The 20,170-nt window shown below is 47.5% G+C and overlaps 1 protein-coding gene across 2 annotated transcripts in view; it reads right to left on the bottom strand.

Annotated features, from left to right (window-relative positions):
- Nucleotides 1–20,170, bottom strand: part of LOC142803703 (polyamine-transporting ATPase 13A3-like) — a 160,785-nt gene that overhangs the window by 59,847 nt on the left and 80,768 nt on the right. For both annotated transcript variants that reach the window (XM_075889356.1, XM_075889355.1), the window contains exon 2: nucleotides 7,209–7,285. In XM_075889356.1, the coding sequence (XP_075745471.1) occupies nucleotides 7,209–7,285 (77 nt within the window). The remainder of the gene's footprint in view (nucleotides 1–7,208; nucleotides 7,286–20,170) is intronic.

Genomic DNA, 20,170 nt, shown 5'->3' with positions numbered 1-20,170 from the left:
CTCACACAGAAGCTGTATTTTGGGGATGACAACTACGTGTATTGAGCGATAGGTGGCGGTGTGTTGGTGAGCGGTGAGGGAAGTGGACTGGGCTTCAGCCTCTACCAGCATTAATGTACGCAGATGATATAGTGCTAATGGCCAACAACAAGAAAGATTTGCAGAGATTGATGGACATCTGCGGTAATGAGGGAGATAGGTTAGATTTTAGATTCAGTAAGGAAAAATCAGCTGTCATGATTTTCGATGACAACGACGGCAGTGAGCTTAGAATACAGGAGGTAACGCTAGAGATAACAGGTAAATACAAATATCTGGGCGTATGGATAAGCAATGGGACCGAGTACCTGAGGGAACATGAAATATACGTGACGACTAAGGGTAACAGGAATGCAGCAGTGATGAAAAACAGGGCACTGTGGAATTACAATAGGTATGATGTTGTGAGAGGAATATGGAAAGGGGTCATGGTTCCTGGGCTGACGTTCGGCAACGCGGTCTTGTGCATGAGATCAGAAGTTCAAGCAAGATTAGAAATTAAGTAACGTGGAATAGGTAGGCTTGCTTTAGGAGCTCACGGGAATACACCAATTCAGGGAGTACAAGGTGATATGGAATGGACATCATTTGAGGGCAGGGAAGCTAGCAGCAAGATAAAATTTGAGAAGCGATTGAGAGATATGGGGGAGGAGCATTGGGCTAGGAAGGTTTTCAGCTACTTGTACATGAAGAATGTCGATACAAAATGAAGGAAGCGAACCAGGAAGTTGACTGGTAAATACTTAGAAAACAGCAAGTGACCAAACCAAAAAGAACTATCGGTTAAGAAGAATGTGAAGGAAACGAAGACTGACATGTAGAGAATGGGCATGATTAAGAAGTCCGCACTAGAGATCTATCGAACAGTTAAGCAGGAAATTTCCAAGGAAAGAATCTATGATAATACTCGGGGTAGTTCTCTACTGTTTGAGGCCAGGACGGGAGTACTGCGAACCAAGACATATCGGGCCAAATACGAAGGGGTAGACACAGTATGCAGTGCGTGTGGAGAGGAAGAAGAAACTGCCGAACAGTTGATGATGTTCTGTAAAGGGCTTCATCCTATAGTTCAGGATGATGGCGCAGAGTTTTTCAAAGCACTGGGGTTTAGGGACCGTGAGGGCAAAATAGACTTTAAGCAAGTAGACTTAACGAGAAGGAGGTTATCTGATTGGTGGCTAAAGTCAAGGCACGAGTGAAAATTAAACTCTTCACTGCAAAGTACGAATCCTCAAACTCACTTTTTAAGGAAAAAAAAATAAATATAGTTTTGGGTTCATTAAGTATTACGGCTTGGTGGCACTAGCCACCACCCGATCTAAAGGGTACAGCCATATCCATCCATTCATCCATCCATCCATCGTGATAACCACTATCATCATCATAGTTGGTAGAGCGCTAGCGCCGGCCGGCGGTGACCCCTGGCGGACGGCAAGCCTTGGTATCGGGCGAGAGAGCTAGGGCATGGGGCGGTGACGCGTACGGTTGCCTCTAGCGGTGGGTCTGCCGTGGACGGCACCGCGGGCCGTCTGCGGTGGGCCCACGCGGTGGTTCAGGCGTTAGCCCCACCGCCTTGTTTGTCATGTTGTTGAGCGTCGTTGAATATTGTGTAAGGATGTCTTAGCGTGTTAATTACAATTAATTTATGTTATAACAATTCGGCTGACGATGTCGTCGATCAAAAAGTAGTTGAATAAATGTGTATTGTTTGCTTTGTTCCGACCGCGTCTGCTGTGTCCGTTCACTCCAAGAGCGTGGTGGTGGCGCTCGTTCGCCATTTCGAGACCCCACAACACTTAGTACCGACAAAGTGAGAAATGAAGCATTATCGAAACAAGGCAAAGCAAAGGTGAGCAAGAGTTAAAGCACTAATTAAATAGTCGTGAAAGTAATAAATCATGAACGTTATTTGTACGCACGGTCATAAATAAACGGGGCCCTGAAACACTTTTAGAAGTAACCATGGAATGAATTCACTTCAAGAGCTTATAGACGCACAAATTCAACTCTGCAAAAATTTTAGGAATCCGTCCAGTACGAGCGGAGTCACAAAGATTTGTCGCACGTTGCTATTACGTTCTCTCTTCTCTCGTCCTGACGAAAGCGCTGGAAGCTAAGCAAAGATGGATGGCAGGGGTAAAGAAAATACGTCATGCGCGCTTCGTGACCTTGAGCACTTCGATCGCGCGAGGACAAGTCACGGCCTCCCGCGGCGATCTCTGTAACCACCGAGCGCGCCGTGTTTAAATCAGCCAATGACCAATAGATGGCCTTCTACGAGTGACTTTTGATCATCTTCCGTCATTTGTCGAATGGAGAGAAAGCAATCTTTAGCTGACTGATAATTTATTGTGAATTACAGGCCACGTGCTGCGCTATAACATGTGGCTCGCGTGTTCTCGGGAGCCCCTACTACCGATCGGCAGCGTTTTCTGAACATGCTAAAAAAGTGTTGCAGGGCCCCATTAAGGACGACTGTTTTGGTTACCTTATTCGATTCAGCCAATGTGACATCTTAATATCATGCAGTGTGACTACAATGCTATTTTTTTTCCACGCTCCGTCGGTGGTCCAAGCAACATCGCCCAGACACATTATGGCACGTGTGTGTGAGAAACAGGGAGAGGAAACGATAGTACCGCAAAGTGTCCTGGAGTTCACTCGCACTATCATGAGGCCGTCTAAAAACAGCATAAACATTCTGAAGTGTGACCTAATCTAATACTCCAAACATGTGCGCCTTGCCACGTTCAAGGTTACATCAATACAAACACTGGCGGAAACTGCATAGCCGTATTCCACAGCTGATCAAAAAAAAAAATCCTAAATATACAGCGACATTGATATATGGGCACTGTGCTTCGTTTATGCCTCGTAAATGATCGGGGTCGGAAGCATGAAAAGATGCAGAGTCAAAACAAGCAGTGGATAAAAAGCAACCTAACATCTCTTTCGTTTTCCTGCATTAAGTGTGCTGTAATTGTAAATCGTGCTTTAATTGGAAGACAAATATGAACGTATAAAGATATGCTATCATAACTGCAAGAACAGTATAGGTATCACTTGCAATGTTTCGGCTGTGGTACGGCCTTCATTCTGATTCTTGATGAAGGCCGCATCCCGGCCAAAATGCCTTACAGTGTAGTTGTTTTGCAAACAGATCTCCAGTTTTATTACTACGCGGTCGCTCTGTGTGCTCGTAAGATCACAGTGGAAGAGGAAGATCTTTTTTTCCCTCCTACGTCGCACAATGATCATGAATATGTAGTGTTGTCCCAAAGCAAAGTCCTCGCCCGAACATTGCACCACCCTGCCCAGCTCCTTCTCGAACAAAACCATTTCCTGGATACGGTAGCTAGAAGAAAAAAGATAAAGACTGCGGCACATAAATCGACATCCATGTACTATGTGAACGAGAGCTTTAGGAGCGAATCTCCTTAAGGCGTGGGCTGAGCGTTCCGTCGTAATCGTAGCCACCTCTCGTTAGTTCTTGAACCGACCGTAGAGGGCGCTGCTTGTACATATAACGAAATGCATAGACGATGAAAAATGCAAATGGTACGATACTAGAGGACGTTACTTGTATGATAAATAATAAAATTCACAGCATATCCATGGAGTGAATGATGATGAGTGGGGCGAAGCGTTTGCCAGTCCGTCCATGCGTTCATCCGTCCATCTGTCCGTCCGTGCGTCAAACAGAGACAGACAGACGACGGACGGACTCGGCTAGCGGATGACTCACGGTTTGCCGATAAAAGGTATAATAAGCGCAAGGCGGTGGCGGCGCGCGCTCGAAGACGGAACCCCGATGTGCAAGCGCGCAAGAAAATGGGAATGACGTCACACGAAGATGCTAGAGATCGCGTGTTCATCGGCGGCGCCGTACGCTAGAGTATGGCTAGAGGGCGCGGTGTAGTAAAAGAAAAGCCGTTCTAGCGTGCGTTCAGAAGGTCGGCGGATGGACAAGGCTTGGACACAGAGCGGCTGGTGCACAACGCGGCGGCGGCAAGATAGGCCGAAGCGGCGCGGGAGCGGCGTTATAGTGTACTAGAATATGCCCACAATTCTAGTACACTATAGCGGCGTGCGGACCCTGCTTCGCCCCTCTCCTGCATTCACTGCGTGGATATGCTGTCATTTTTGTTGTTGTTGTTGTTAGAAAACAACCTTACAGGAAAGCCGCCTTGCAAATTTCTGCAAAGTGTCCAATCAGCGGTCAGTGAGGCCGACGCACATGCACAGCAGACGCGCCAGCGCTGTGAAAATAAAAAAGAAAATGAAAAATACAGCTGGCTGTCAGAACCGCGTTAAACCACGAGCGCTATAGGCGAACACTCCGCAGCTGCTATACGTGTGGCACAACACAGAAGCGCGATTCGAGACACGCCTAGGAAGTGCGCACCTGACCACTGCACGCGGACAACAGCGCGCGGCAGCTGGTGTACGTACTACAGGTCACGAGCAAGACTCGCCTATTTATACGGTCTACCTATAGTACCGCGCGGCGCGGTCGGAGCGCGTAGACAGGCTCGATGCGAGGGAAGAGGAAGTTTACGGCCGGCCACCTCAAAAGTTTACAACCCTCGTGTGAGGACGCCGGCGAAAACGAAGCACCCCGACGCATGTGAACACAGACGACGGGCAAAAGGGGGTGGTGGGCCACCCTCATTAAAAGCGGCTAGAGTTACTCTATATACCTAAAGGTTGCATATACAGTAACTCTAAAAGCGGCGACAAGTCAGCCCCACATCTCGACTGTCAGACGAGACTCGCTGTTCAATTTCCAGGGTTATTATGACAATGCAGGCATTTTTTTTTCATCCGAGACATTGACAGCCGAGGAACAACCGACTGTCGCATCCAAGAACGTTTAAAAAGGTTTACGACTGGGCGTGTCCGATGAATGTTGGGGGCGAAGCTCCCTATGCCGTGGGTCATGCGTCCGCGATGTATGTAGTAGTAATAGTAGTAGTAGTAGTAGTAGTAGTAGTAGTAGTAGTAGTAGTAGTAGTAGTAGTAGTAGAAAGAGGAGGCCACCTCTACGGCCGGACTAAAGGAGCGGCACGCGCGCCCCCTTTTCAATTGAGGAGGAAACCCGCGCACGTTAATCATAAATAAAAAGATAGTTGTTTCTGATGAAATAACTTACAGGGGTGAGTATTGCTGACTTAATCTCCAATAAAATTTGCCTTCAATTCAATGCTTACTAAACAAAAAACAGTATTGGAAGGACGCACTTTGAGCACTATCTGACCAGAAAGGTTTGCCACGTTAAACTCGTTGGGCGTAACCTTCTTAGTTTTAGCAAGGTTTAGCGAGGGTTGGGCCGTAGTGCCATGAATATAGTGAACTAGTATATAGCCATGAACTGGAGGCGGTGAAAGGTGGGAAGTATACACGAAGCGCAGGCCGTAAGAAAGTGCGCGAGTGCCACCTCTCGTTTAGACCTTGGAATGCCCGCTGGATGGCGGTACTTGTATATGATGAAAGGATGTGAGATGGCGGTACTTGAAGTGTTCACTAGATGGATGGAAGGACGGACAGGCAGACAGACAGGTGCACGGGCGGACACACGAATGGATGGACGGACAGACGCATGGATGGACGGAAGCAAGAACGGACAGACGGACGCTATGCCCCACTCATCATCATGCACTCCGTGGATATGCAGCGTTTTTTTCTGTGGATGTTTTCTTTTATACAACGGCTATCTTTGGCAAATGGTGGTCGATGTGAAGGCCCGTAAATACCTTATCGATTGATTTATGGTGTTTAACGTCCCAAAAACGTAGTGGAGGGCTCAGGAACCTGGGGTTCTTTTACGTGCACCCAAATCTGAGCACACGGGCCTACAGCATTTTCGCCTCCATCGAAAATGCAGCCGCCGCAGCCGGGATTCAATCCCGCAACCTGCGGGTCAGTAGTACTTTAGCCACTAGACAATACTTTAGCATCACAGAAAAGTTAAAGCGCGAAAATATTTCGGGGTGCGTCACAACCACCTCAACAAATAAACGTGCCACATGAATGATGCGCACAACAGAGCGATTTGTTGTGTGCAAATCTTATGCCCTACCGTTACGTCGTACCTTTACAACCCCAACGCTGTACCACATCCGGGAAGCTGGATACCATGGCAAAAGGCAGCCGATCTGTTATTTTCAATTTTGCATGATCATTGCGAAGCTTGCCTTTCAAATTTTATTTCACAATTACATTCCTTATTCAACAGCATTTTACCCGTCCCCCTTGCCGACAGACTTTTCAGCGATCGCGGACTTCAAGGAGGCTATGCTCAAGCACACGTGTAAAACGACACCACGTGACTGCCGAACGACATTAGACAGTTATAGTTTAGCGTTAGCGTGGTAGCGTAGGTTAAGGGAATGGCGCTACCGTGCAGCAAACGTTCGTTGTGGGCAGCGTCTTATAGTTTAGCGAAATAGCGCTTACGCGATTTACGTGCCCCCAAGTGGGATGGTGGCGCCACCTATTAGATTGTTAATAAATTAAACAGTAAAATTAAAAGAAAACGAGAATGTTTGCCTATGCCACCGCGCGAAGCATTGTGAAAAGTTTATTTTTGTGATAATAAAAGTAAATAAATATGAACCACGTACAAAACGCGAAAACATCTACGTTGCCGATTTGTTTACATTGATCTTGTAGTTAGGCCTAGGCGCGTTCAAAATGGGAAGCTATCTCAAAAACTACGCCGACTTATCCGTAATACTCAGTCATCGCAGCTAACTGAAGGCAAGCAAAGCCACTTTGAACAGTTGTTTGCTGCGAACAAGGTGAATCTTTCAACAACTACGCCAAAATCACTTCGAAGCGGGCGTCCGAGAGCGCCGCCATGTTTACGTACACTACGTGCACCTACGCTACCTTAAAGCTAAAAAAATACCGCGCGTACGGTAAGCGGTACGCGTAACGTACGTATCTGCGCGTGCGCTCTTCGATTCCGGTATCACGGTACGCCCAGTATTACGGTAAGCCCGGTATACTATAACTCTCTATTATGCGTAAAACAGCCCTTATCTACCCGAAACCCGCTTGCAGCAACCATATATAGCAAGGGTGACTGCTTCGGTCCAGTCGATGAGAACCTTAATTCGCACTGCAATCGTTGCCTTATTACAGCAACCAATGGCAAATCTACTCACCATTTGGTCTTCCTCCCCTGCGTTGACGTAGTCGACGCCATCTCTCATGGGTGGTGGTCCTTGCTTTCGGCATTTTACTGCAACGAAGAAAAAAAGGAAGAGTAACAATTAGGTTAAATCTAGAGCCAACCGCGAAAGCGAGAAAATCTATGTAAAATGAAAACGGCCATGATAATAATGCAACCGATAATACAGATGATGATAATTATATCCCACATTTTACACGCCAAACTGCGATATGATTATCAGACCCCGGAAATTTGAACCATTCACAGGGGCGGCGCCAAAGGGGGGTATGGGGGGGGGGGCTTTTTTCACATGTTTCCGCCTGCTTAATCTATGCCCCCCCCCTCCCCCAGAGCAAGCATAGTGAAGATTACCCAGCTTCCCTACACTTCTGAAGATACTGACTGAAATGGCGCAGAACACACGCGTGGACTACAGCGTTTCGCCTCCATCGAAGCGCTGCCGCCTCGACCGGAATCGAACCCGGGACTTCACGGTCAGTATAGGCAAGCACGGTAACCATGACAGGAGGAATGAGGGGGAACCTACTGCTCTGGTATCCGCGACGACGCAGCATGACTGCAGGTCTTCCACCGACGAGCGATTCCGAAGCAAACGTGACCCGACCAGCGTCTTCAGAAGGGCACACGTCGGGCTGCCACAGCCATGTGTGCTTTCGCACAGAGATGAGGTCGAAGTATTTATAGAAAAAAAAAGAATGCTTCCTTTGTGGATCGAGACTGCTGAGGAACGGAGGAAGGAAAAGATGGGAAGAAGGAAAGCGGGAATTAGAGGAGGGGGAGTGTCTTGCCAGGCTTCCTTCCTACACTTCCATCGCCAACGAAAACCGGCTCACGAAGGCAACGCGCCTCTCAAACTGTGTGTGCGTGAAGGAGGGGGGAATGGGGGAGAGGGGTCCATCTAGTCTTGGTTAAAATCGGTTAGCCGTAACCGACACGAGCGCTGACAAGCTGCTAAGCTCGGACAGCGACCGGCAGAGGTGGTGGTAGTGTTTAGAGAAGGAAGAAAGGCGCCCAATTTCTGCAGCCCGGTAGGGAGCACGGCGTACCAGGTCCGTGCGTAGTTCGACCACTTGCTGTGGTCACGGTCCGACGACTATAGTTCGCCAGGATCTGCACGAAGGAGCATACCACGAGAAGCGCTAAAAAAGGAAGTGCGCTGGGAAGCGCGACTTCTCCTCGGGCAGACACGGTATAGATCTGCAGTAGGACGCGTCCACACCGGTCTTCACCCGCTATCATTGCCCGTTGAACAAAGTGCCCTACATAGGTCAATGAACTTCCCTCTCTAACCCATCCCAGCACTCGTTCTTCACACCTCCATCATCAACTGACGGCTCCGAAAACACAGCGGCCATCTGTTTCCAGTCACTTCTGCTGTGTGCAGTAGATAACTACGTTAGCTTCGGCTCCCATGATGTTAACGCACGTCGCTATAGAAAGTCATGACAACTGCGCTCTGCGTGTCCGTTGCTATGACGACACACGTGCGAGCAGGCTCGGCTTCAAACGCACGCGCAATAACTTTTACTGGGTTCGTACCAGAAGTACAGCTACCGTTCAAGCCTTCACTCTTGCACTGTGAAAAAAAGAGTAAAGTGGACAGGCGGATGGCCGGCGCGGTAGCTCTTGGTAGAGCATCGAACGCGTTTATTCGATGGTCGCAGCATGTTCGGACCCTGCACGCGGCAAGCTATCTTTTCGATTGCTCGTCTTTCTTCACATTTGAGTTTACTCCTAATAACGTCCCCTAAGCTTTCTTTGGCATTATTGTCTCATATTAACATCGTGTGCTAATAAAAGAAACGAGCCCTTAAAACTTTTCACTTCTTTCCTTCATTGTATAATCAGTCGTGCGTCTCTGCTCTGATTAAGATGTAGACGTATTCTTTCGTCAATTACTGTTCTAATTTCCGCGCCGACAAGTTTTGTAAAACCTGCCGCTGTGACATGCAGGAAAATGAGCACGTTTTCGACCCGTTCCGATACACTTCTGGTAAGCGAAGTGGTCTCGCCTAACGAACGTTATAAATAAGATTTTGCAACACCGTTTATATAGCGCATTCCGAGAACCCGCGGCGTACCATATATGTACTATCATTATAAAACACGTGCAAGGAGAGCACAGAAAATGGAGAAACCGTTCACGTGAGAAACGCAACGGACGTCGCGTTTTTTAAAAGACATATTACTAGCGAAACTAAAGCACGGAGAAAGAAAAATCTGCACAAAGAAAGCCCATTAGCCCATGCTATGCGCAAAGGCCACATAGCACATGCGCAAAGTCGTGCTATGCGTAAAAACATGACCCATAAACCCAGACGGCCAAGTACAGCCACTGCATATCGTGCGTACAAATTCAGAAACGCAAGAACGTAGAATATACTAATTCACTATTACGTAGAAAGACGATTAGAGAGTTTTAGTACTGCGTACGTGGCGGCGTTGCGTACGTAAGGACGCCACGTTCTGCGTAGTGCGCAGACCGCAACGCGCACGTATCGCGTTACGTACGCAGCCGCTACGTACGCACGCATGAGATGCGTGCGTGCGTACGTATGAGCTGATCGCGCCGCTCTCGAACAAGTTAGCGACAGCGCGAGACTTCGTTTTGCAAAATGGCGGCATCGAAGGCAAGCACCGACCGGCTCTGTGGCTTAAAATATGGCCATAATCTGGCTATAACACTTGGATTGGCTCACATTGGCTGTCAACAACACGCGCTTCTATTTTTATATACCAGATGACGCAACACGCTTCACGCTCGTTACGTACGCGGGTACTACGGCGTACTAAAAGCCGATTAGTGGCAAACGACGCCGCGTAACGCAAGGCGCTTGCGTGATGCGTACGTAGCACCATTCCGCAGTACTAAAACTCTCTATTGTTGCTCACTGTTCGAACGCGGCGCCATACAGCATGCCGATCCAGCGACGGTCCTCGGACAACTACGAATTTTACGTGTCAGCTGACGCATCATCCCGGAGCGAAACTGATTAACCAATCAGAAGTCGCACAAACAACAGGAATGCGTTTTTTTTATTTAAGCGCTGCTCTTATATCGACGTTGCGAACAGTGGAGCAAACGAAATGCATACGAACTGATAAGCAACAGACCGCATGCAGCTCACCCAGAGGACATTCCTTTTTTAGGTTTGTCATGCCGTAGTTGAATGTTGTAGACAGCCCGGACGGATTCACGGTTTACCGATGAAAACCTGCGAAGCTTCGCCCCACTCATCATAATTCAGTCCATGAATATGCTGCGACTTTTATCTCTTCTTTTCCTCTTTTTTTCTTTTAAAATCGACAACTTCCACGTGTATAACAACAGACGACAACTGTTGTAGAAGCAAAGAAGAAAAAAGAAAGCATGACGTTGCTTACGCGCGCACAGTAACACCCGTCGCGTTACGTTCTCGACGAAAACGTCATTCAGGATTCAATTTCTGCCCGTTAGTTTAGTATGTCAGCAACAGTAGATGAAGCATAGAAATTCTCACGGTTTCGTACGCGAAGGTTGAAACAATGACATGAATGTCCTTCGGACGTTATTCTCGTTGCAATGAAGACAGTATACGAGACTATAAATATAGCACGATTACGACAACGAAATAATGCCCGTTATCCAAATATGAATATCTCCATAGAGTCTCCTAAAGTTTGGGAAACTCTATGCCTATCTCCGAGGCCCCCGAGATGGCGGGCGCACGGCGTGTTTCTCTAAGGCCGTCCAAATCGCCGCACTCCCCAGCAAAACCAACGAGTATCGCCTCGAGCTCCCGGCTATACCGCGTTGGGCGCATTGAGTGTGGATTCCGGCGGCGGTTGATGCAGCGGAGACCAGGCGGAGACCGGGACAGAAAGCAAAGTGCACGGGATTCCAGCGTGCGCATTTTTTTTTTTTTGCATAGAGCAAGATTCATCGCGAGAATCTTCTGGCTGAACTGAAGGAAAGTATTTTTTTTTAACACGAAAGTGTTTTAGCCGGAGACAAAGATTTCAGTGACGTATTTCCGTCACGGAAATGACGTCAAAATATGTACGAAAATGGGCAGAATGCCTAGACTTCATTATCTTACGAGTACACGGTCGTCTGCCCACAAGTAGAGACGCTCAGTGCGCTCGCGTTTTGTGTTGACTACATGCGTTCAGTTCTTTACCGATTCAAACGAGAAATCAGTTAAGAAAGCAAGGAATTCGGTATGTTTTTACTTAGCTTTCTCTGGTCGACGTGAGGTGGCATCACGTTCGCACCGACGGACGTCATGCAGAAGCGTTCCATACATGCACTACCATGAATCGACGCTACAGGATTTCGAAGCTGTCAACGTGGAGTGCATACGACGAGGGCCAAAATAGGAACACGTGCCGAGTTCACGGCACCAAAAGCTTCGATTCGTTTAAACCCCGAGCCTGCCCCGGGAACACGCAAATCAATGCTAAGTGAAAAAAGCCGCTGCGTGAACAGATGCGGAGACCAACCGCGTGATGCGACTGTGTAGATCGCGTGCAAATCGCTGCCCTACCGCGGTTTCCGTTCACGTGTAAACGGAAATAAAAAGGCCTGCGCTAGCAAACGTTGCAACTGTTCTCCGTGGAACATGGGGAAAGGCAGGAGAATAGAATGACTAACTACGCCACGAATCCGCCCATACGTGCCAGATACATATTCGTTGACAGCCATCAGCCGACACGAAACAGTGCACACATACGAACGACGTTTCACGATTTACCCCTATTTTTAAACCAATTAACTTCACAAAACCCTGAAAAAGCCAGTGGAAAGCTGCCGTCATAAAAAAAGAATGGATGGATGGATGCGAAACTTTATTTCCTGAGCTGTACGACTCAGCGCCAAGGCAGTGGCCACTTGTTCGGCTGCACACGACGATGAGCATCGTATAGTGAAACGGCGCTGATGGAACCCCTGTGGTTGATCGATACCGCTGCAAAACAATTTCTGTTGCCATATCGAGCCACGTCGACGAAGCAGCTTCCGCCAGGAAGTTCAGACGCCCGACGTAGAAAAATAGCTTACAGCGAATTACACTTAATTGTGCGTTAATCGGCGCGTGTTCGTAGTGGGATGAATGCAGTTGGAAAATAATCAGGCATGTGCTGGGGCTTTTTTGTCACATCCAACAAATAATAGTCCAGAGAGCATAAGGCATCATAAGCATCTCTCAGGCACACAACGTAGACGCAGTATACGCGAAAATATGTTGATGGCAAACTTCGATAACCACAACAAGAAAACCGGCGTTTATTCGACGTTTCGACCGGAGTCCGGTCTTCATCAGTGATTCCCGGCGAAGACTGGACGCCGGTAGAAACGTCAGACAACCTTTTCCACTCACGAGGCTGTTACGAATGCCAAATTGATTGAGTGCTTTAATTTTGCCGAACCAATCTTCTATTTCAATAGGAATCGTCTCTGTGGAGTTGCGCAACCAAGCCCCAAGCTGCATAGGATTGCACAATGGAAGGGGAAGTGGCTCCCCCTCCAATTACCTAAGAGAGAGGGGGGCACAAAGACAGCCCTATACGTTATTGACTTATTGGGAGAAGGGGCCATTGCGACTCGGAGGGGGGGGGTGGCATAGTCAGCCTAATACCACGGCCACTGGATGAAACAGTTTTCATCCAGCGGCCGTGCCAATACACTGACGTTATAGGGAGGGGGCGCGGCGACGACTCTTCACACCCCCCTTGCCCTGAATGGGGAGCCCTGCGTCTTCTAACGCCTAGCTGCGTTGCACATGTCTCGGCATTTCAACAAACGCTAGAAATGGGCTTTCCGAAAACTAAGAAACAAGCCCCTGCACAGCCACGGTAAGCTTTAACCAGACGAGCTTATTTTTGGGGGGCGAAGCTCCTAAAGGCGTGGGCTTGTCTGCTGTAGTTGTTTGTCGTATAGTCACCCCGGACGGACGGACGGACGGACACAGACAGACAGACAGGCAGACATATAGTCAGATAGATAGATGAATAGATAGATAGATAGATAGATAGATAGATAGATAGATAGATAGATAGATAGATAGATAGATAGATAGATAGATAGATAGAGGATTTACGGTTTAGCGATAAAACGCTCTCAAGCTTCGCATCACTCATCACCATTCACTCCGTGGATTTGCTGTCAATTTTCTTTCCTCTTTTCCTCCTTTTTTTTTTAACGAGGCGTATTGTCTTTATGCAACGTCCCCACCTGTCTATCGCGAAATGGGGCTAGGCGAGCAATATCAGCTAAGCAAAAAAAAAAAAAAGCAAACGATACAGGAAGTATAGGGTTCCATTTCGCTCGAAATGCAACACGGTAGAGCGATGAATCTCACGAAGCGGAAATATTATATGCGCGGTTGCACCCTAGCGGTGTCGGTTGGGGTATAAGGTTTCTGGAGATGCCTATAGCTGCGCACGTGCTGGCATTCTTTCGAGAAAGCCTTAAATATATAGACAGACAGTGACGCTTCTACATCGAGCCTTTCGTCCTTTACTCAGGTTACGTTCTATCCTGGGTTTTTTCTCGAAAATACGTCATCTTGTCAGCTCCGATTGGCCGCAATAGGGTTGCTATGCGCACCTTTTTGCGATTGGCTAAAAAAAAAAATCCGCCATTATGGTACTGCACACTACGGCTGAATCGAAATGAGTAAAAAATACAGGTACGTTTTCTTTTTTTCACATCTCTCCCAGTGAAAAGCCGCCGCAACCAGTAATCAAACCTAAGATCTGCTTAAGACTTCTGCTAAAGAAAATGGCTCAGTGACTATAGGATTCAAGGCGCAAGCCTTAACAGGGCATGTGGAACAACCACCAATTTTTCAGCAAAACAAAGAAAACAAAAAAAGAGGTTACCGATTAACCTTTCTGTTGAGTTGTAACTTGACACACGTATATACAACTCGCTGTAAAGTTAGTATCATTTTTTTTTTGTTACAGGTGTTCGTCCCACGACTTCCTGAAGAGTACAAATATCCCCCAAAAGAGAACTAACGTGTTATCTTTAAACAGAGTCATATATGCGTCAAGTTGGGATATTCGTCGGGGCCCACCATGAGGACTCGCCAATCCAATGGGGCACGCAAGAAAGAGTAACGGGAACTCATTTTAGGAGCGAAGCTCCTTAAGGCGTGGGCTGTGTGTCCCCTGTATGTAGCCACCTCTCGTTTAGTTCTTGCAGTGTCCACTAGATGGCGGTACCGTCTCCTGTATGTCGCCTCCTCTCGTTTAGTTCTTGCAGTGTTCACTAGATGGCGGCACCGTCTCCTGCATGTAGCCACCTCTCGTTTAGTTCTTTCAGTGCTCACTAGACGGCGGGACTTCTAGTTGATGATGATTCAGTAAAGAAGAAGAACAATGCACATGCTGCGGGAAAGATAAGGAAACGGCGGAGCATGTTCTGATTGAATGTGGAGATATCCACCCAGGTGTACGTTTGGGCACGAGCCTACAGGAAGCCTTGGGTTTTAGGGACAACAATGGAAAGCTGAACACACCCGCGATTGAAATAAGTAAGAGACGGTTAGAGTATTGGTGGCAGAAAATTAGAGAGAAAGGACAAAAATAAATATTGGAAAAATAAAATATGGACAGTGTGCCGTAAATGGCAGAGAACTTAAGCTGAAAATTTACCTTTTTTTCCATTAAGATAGAATTTATCGAAGTAGAGGCATTAGGCCAACATCAAAAAAGAAAAAAAAGGTTTTTTTTTGTCGAGCCTGGTGGCATACTTGTCACCACCCCGTTATAAAGGGGACGCTCATAGCATCCATCCATCCGATGAAAGATGCGAGATGTTATAAAATAGGAATGATGTCGCATATGGCACGTGTCATTGGTGGAAGACAATCGTTCGATTTAGTGCGGCGACGTACGCTAAAGGGAGCATTGTAATAAAATCGAGTAGGCAAAATGTACGGAAGATTCATGGTTTACCAGGTTTTCCTCCAGAGCTTCGCCCACTCATCATAATTCACTTCGTGGATATGGCGGAATTTTTTTTTGTTTTTCGCAGGGCGCCAAAGTTCGTGTTTCAACTTACCTGACGAAACGGCGGCCGGGCGGACGTCCCCGCTGCCGCTTGGCTCTGACATTTCACACAAGCCGCCACGAACTGGGTCGAAATCGCGTAACTCGTTATATCCGAACTTGGACCTTCTCCTGCAGCGCCGCAAGCGTATTACGAAGATGACGTATTAAACCAAATATATATATATATAGACAGCGGGGCAACGACGAATCTAGAGTCATTCCAAGTTCGTAAACAGCGTTATATCGTCACGCGAGATTCTCATCGACGCGCCGTGCTCGGAGGCAGCTTTGCAACTGCTACGTCAGTTGTCACGTGATCATAGAGGGCGGTGGCGAGCTGGGCGGAGCCTGCACGACGCGACGTCGCTACAAGTGCCTCTGTATGTCGACGGGGTCTATAGGTTTACAGATTATCGAGTCACGTGCTCGAATGCGGAACGTTGCGGCTATATTGTATATAAAAAAAGAAGAAGTGATAGCTTTACGACGAATGTTACGGCGAACGCGGCTATGAATTGTCTTAGGCGGACCGCGCGGACACAATTTGACGTGCGCGAGCACGGCAGCTTACACATGGCGTCTTGTTATACACAGTAAAACGCGCACCATTTGCTCGCATATCACATGCTTGTGTATACAAAACGCTTCTGTGTCTGCCCAAATTGAGCTATCGCAAAGGCATTGACAAGGGCGTTAAGAGAATACATACATACACCACGCATCTCGACGTGGGCACGATGTCTATACTTCATGGTTGCTTATATACGCCCCCATTTTCGGTGTAGTCGTGAGAAAGACACACATGGCACGGCTATAGCGATAAACGCTCCAAATGGAATTTACGACGCACACGTAAAAGAAATAGAGAGGCAGAGAAACAATACAAATGCCGATAAGGAACATCACACATGCTGACGAGAAACGCCCATAAAGAAGCTGAACGTTACCTTTTCGCGACGCTTTTTTGGATAAAATTCCAAAATGAGAAGAGGCTGTGGGTGCCGCATCGAAGCAGTATCGAAGCCCGAAATGCACGCACGCGAAGGAACTGTAGATAAGCAGCTTTACTGGATTCGATTAAGAATAAATAATAAACGAAGCGGAAGCATTCTTACCGTGACAAGTGCGCAAACCGCGACTGGAGGAAGCACATTATTTTCACGTCATCCATCAAGACAAGTGGACGACGACTCGCACGACAATAATGCCGACGCATCTGCGTAGTAGCGAGCCACCGATTAAACGTAAAAGAAAGTTAAAAAGAATCACAGGATTCGAAGCACATTTGAGTGAATCGGAGACATGCGGAGTTTTCCCACTAGGTAGTATACTGTCGCTATTGCTCGCCTTGTAATAATAGTTAATACCCACTCTCGATGCCTGTTAAACAATTGGGCGGTTTTATAAAATTGCGTGAATTATATAACAGGGTAACTTATGGAATCGATAAATTACGAATTAGAGACGAAGTTGGTTGCACAGTAACGTGTACAGGGACGTCCACTCTTGAATTATCAAATTCTGCAAACAGCAAACCATTATGAATGAATGCGCGGATGTGGATGCTTAGATCTGCCAACGTAACCGGGGAAAAAAAAGGAACCCCACTCGCCCAAAATTTTACATTTTATTGAGATACCAATTATGTGGAAACTTTCGGCTGATTTTTGTCGTCACCATCATGTTCCGAATATGTATAAGTATATATGTATAAAAGGCACAAATGAAAAAATAAATCAGACGAAAAAACTCCAGGGCAGCAACTGGATATTCGAACCAACGACCTCTCGCTCCTCAGCGCGCTGCATTAACCAACTTGGTCGTGCCACTCTATACTGTTCATCACACTCACACTAACGGCGAGCTATGTGTATACACCACTTGCCGCTGGCTTACTGTCTATGAACTTGAAAGAAACATCCTTGAATAAAGCATGTGCTTTGTTTGGACAAGCCATACATGCATTCCCTAAACATTGACGTGTCCGATGGCTTGATCGATGGAGCGGTGAGTTCACTGAGGCACGTACAATTGGATGAAAGGGGCATTCCAAAATGTCTCTGGCTGCACTATCACACTGAAGCAACAAGAAAAATTGCTCGCGTCAAGCCCAGGACTATTCAAGAAGTTGCTGGTCCCGTCATGCCTGCAAATTCTGCTGCTTTTTAAATGCGCACCGCCACTGTGACGTCAGACAAACTCATCTCGCTGTCCCAGATGAGTTGTGGTGACACTGGAGCCGTTCACACAGCGCACGGTTTCTGCGTCGCAACAGTGTATAGATTTCACCAGGAACCTTGCGGACTGACGTCATGAACTTCTTGCTGCACAACTTCCGTGCAGTGTGCCTACAGGATAGGTCTGTGATAGTAATTAGATACTTCATCGCCCAGTGTTTTGCTATCGCATCCATTGCTTTGGCCTTGTGCCGAAACTGACTTCTTTGCATACACGCCCACAAGCGAACGCTCCCGTGAATTAGAAGTGTGGCAGCTTGGGCTAGTTGGTATGGCATGACGATAGTTATAGCGCTATAACTATGATCGGCTCCCGTGAAGCTACGATTGACCCCCGCCCCCTCCCACGAATAAAAGTTTCTGGCTAATATCCCGCTCAGACCTACAACGATAATCCGGGTAATCAACTGAAGTATTCAATAAACGAACAAACAACGTCCCAGAAATATTTGTTGGAAACGCAGACGCCCGAGTTTTATACCCAGCGGCTATGGTACACGTTTGATTGATTGATTGACCAATTGATTGAATGATTCATTGGTATGTAGGGTTTAACATCTCGAAACCAGTGGTACGCGTTTCCTTTCCATATCGTAAGTGCCAAGGACGTTCGAAATGATTGTTTTAAAAAAATAAATGTTCTCTCAGCTACTTTACCTATATCACAGTGGGTTGGGTGCGCAACACGGAGTTATTTGGGTCAAATGAGAACAATGCTATCAGAACAATACATAAGTATGTTGAAAAAAGCACAGAAAACTCACGGGAAGCCAGAAAAAAAAAAGGAATGATGTGAGGGTGAGAAAATATACAAGCTAGATTTGGAAGAGAGAGACAATAAAACGAGAGAAAGACAGGGAGGTCAATTAAAACTGTAGCATCCGGCTTGGTAACAAGAACTAAAGGGATGCCATCCATAAGGGCGGAAAAGAAATAAGCGACCGACCTGTGAATGACCTTTCGACACGCTGCTGAAATTCCCACGAAATGAGCAGAGCAAAGCGTAGAAACGATTAGCGACCGCATCGGTATCACCGTGTTTGCAGGCAGCATATCATGAAAGTCCCCGAGATAAAGCCGACGAAAGAAGTCTGCAGGAGCGGATGACCTCGAAGGCCGTGCGCCACAGACCGATATGCTGCCTGCAAACACGGTGATACTGATGCGGTCGCTAATCGTTTCGGCGTTTTTACAATATTTACCAGAAGAAACTCTGCAGGCGCTGCGATCGTTCAGCCACCACGGGAATGATGGGTAGTACGCGGATTTGCCTGGTCTTCGATGCTTGCGGCTTCGAACGCACCAGCGGCTTCGTTTGTCCGTGTGTACTAGGCGAAAACATCAAACGCGCAACTTGACCGTCGGCGCCCAGCGGCGTCGGGGACGAGCGATAGGAAAAAGTCAGTAACAGATGACGACACCACCACATGACGTCATCGTGACATCACAAGTGACGTCACGCGGAGTAAAGTCACGTGATCACGTCGTCACATCCATAGAGTTTCCCAAAGTTAACTAGAGGGCACTCTGGCGCTGCGATCGTTCAGCGACAATGGGAATGATGGGTAGTACACACATTTGCCTAGTTTTCGTACTTGCGGGCGACGAATCGTCCTTGCGGCTTCGTTTATTACTGGTTACGGTTTTGTTTTGAAAGAAAGAACGAACCCTTTTGAACTTAGTGACTTGATTCGAAATAGTAACCCTAAAATAATAAGGTTGTGAAGCCCAAACGTTGAACATTTGCTAATTCATGTTTTCGTGAAAAAACAGCTTCAAGTCACACGAACATACACGGAGCCAGAAGCAGGCCAGAAGTACGAAAATTAGACAAATGTGTGTACTACCCATCATTCCCATGCTCGCTGAAGCGCCGTGTGTTGCAGCTCCCATAGACACTAGCGCAAGAGTTCCCTCTAGTGTATATTGGGAAACTCTATATATGGTCACATCACGCCGTATTTTGGTCAAACGTGGACCAATCATGGAGGCCGTACAAGACTACGTTACGTGCTGCAGAAAGCTGTCGGAAGGTGGCGGGCAAGATCATTACGTCGACAAAACAAAATTGGTTTTAGATGCGGAAGCATCTTATACTCGCGCCTTGTAGTGCGCCGTCCGCGCCGTCCGCACCGCTTCTCGAACATTCGACAGCTGACGCGCGCGCATGCGCCGTCGCGCCGTCGCCCACCATCTGTGCCGCGCGCGCTTCTCCTTCGAGAACATTCGACAGCTGACAGCGCATGCGCCGTCGCGCCGTCGCCATCTGTGCCGCGCGCGCGCTTCTCCTTCGAGAACATTCGACAGCTGACAGCGCATGCGCCGTCGCGCTGTATATATACTCAAGGTCGGCGCTCGCTCGCTCAGTTGCCGCTCGTCGGTTGGTTTGTACGGCGCGTCGACGTCCAAGGTCGCGGTGAAATGAATTCCAGCGAATCCACAAACACAATTATCGACGTCCCTTCGACCAGCGCCGCCCTTTCGCATACGTGTGTACGTGCTCACTCATTTAACACCCCCTCCTACAACCACGTTAACCAATTTAGCCATCGACCCAAGTAAGTCGCAATTTAACACCCCATTTCACAACCACGTTACCCAATTTAGCCATCGACCCAAGTAGGTCGCACTTTAACACCCCGTTAACCAATTATATGCT

The sequence above is a fragment of the Rhipicephalus microplus genome, chromosome 3, assembly GCF_043290135.1.
Source record: "Rhipicephalus microplus isolate Deutch F79 chromosome 3, USDA_Rmic, whole genome shotgun sequence".
NCBI lineage: Eukaryota > Metazoa > Arthropoda > Arachnida > Ixodida > Ixodidae > Rhipicephalus > Rhipicephalus microplus.
The sequence above is the reverse complement of the archived record's forward strand: the minus strand, read 5'-3'. Positions and strand labels throughout refer to the sequence as shown.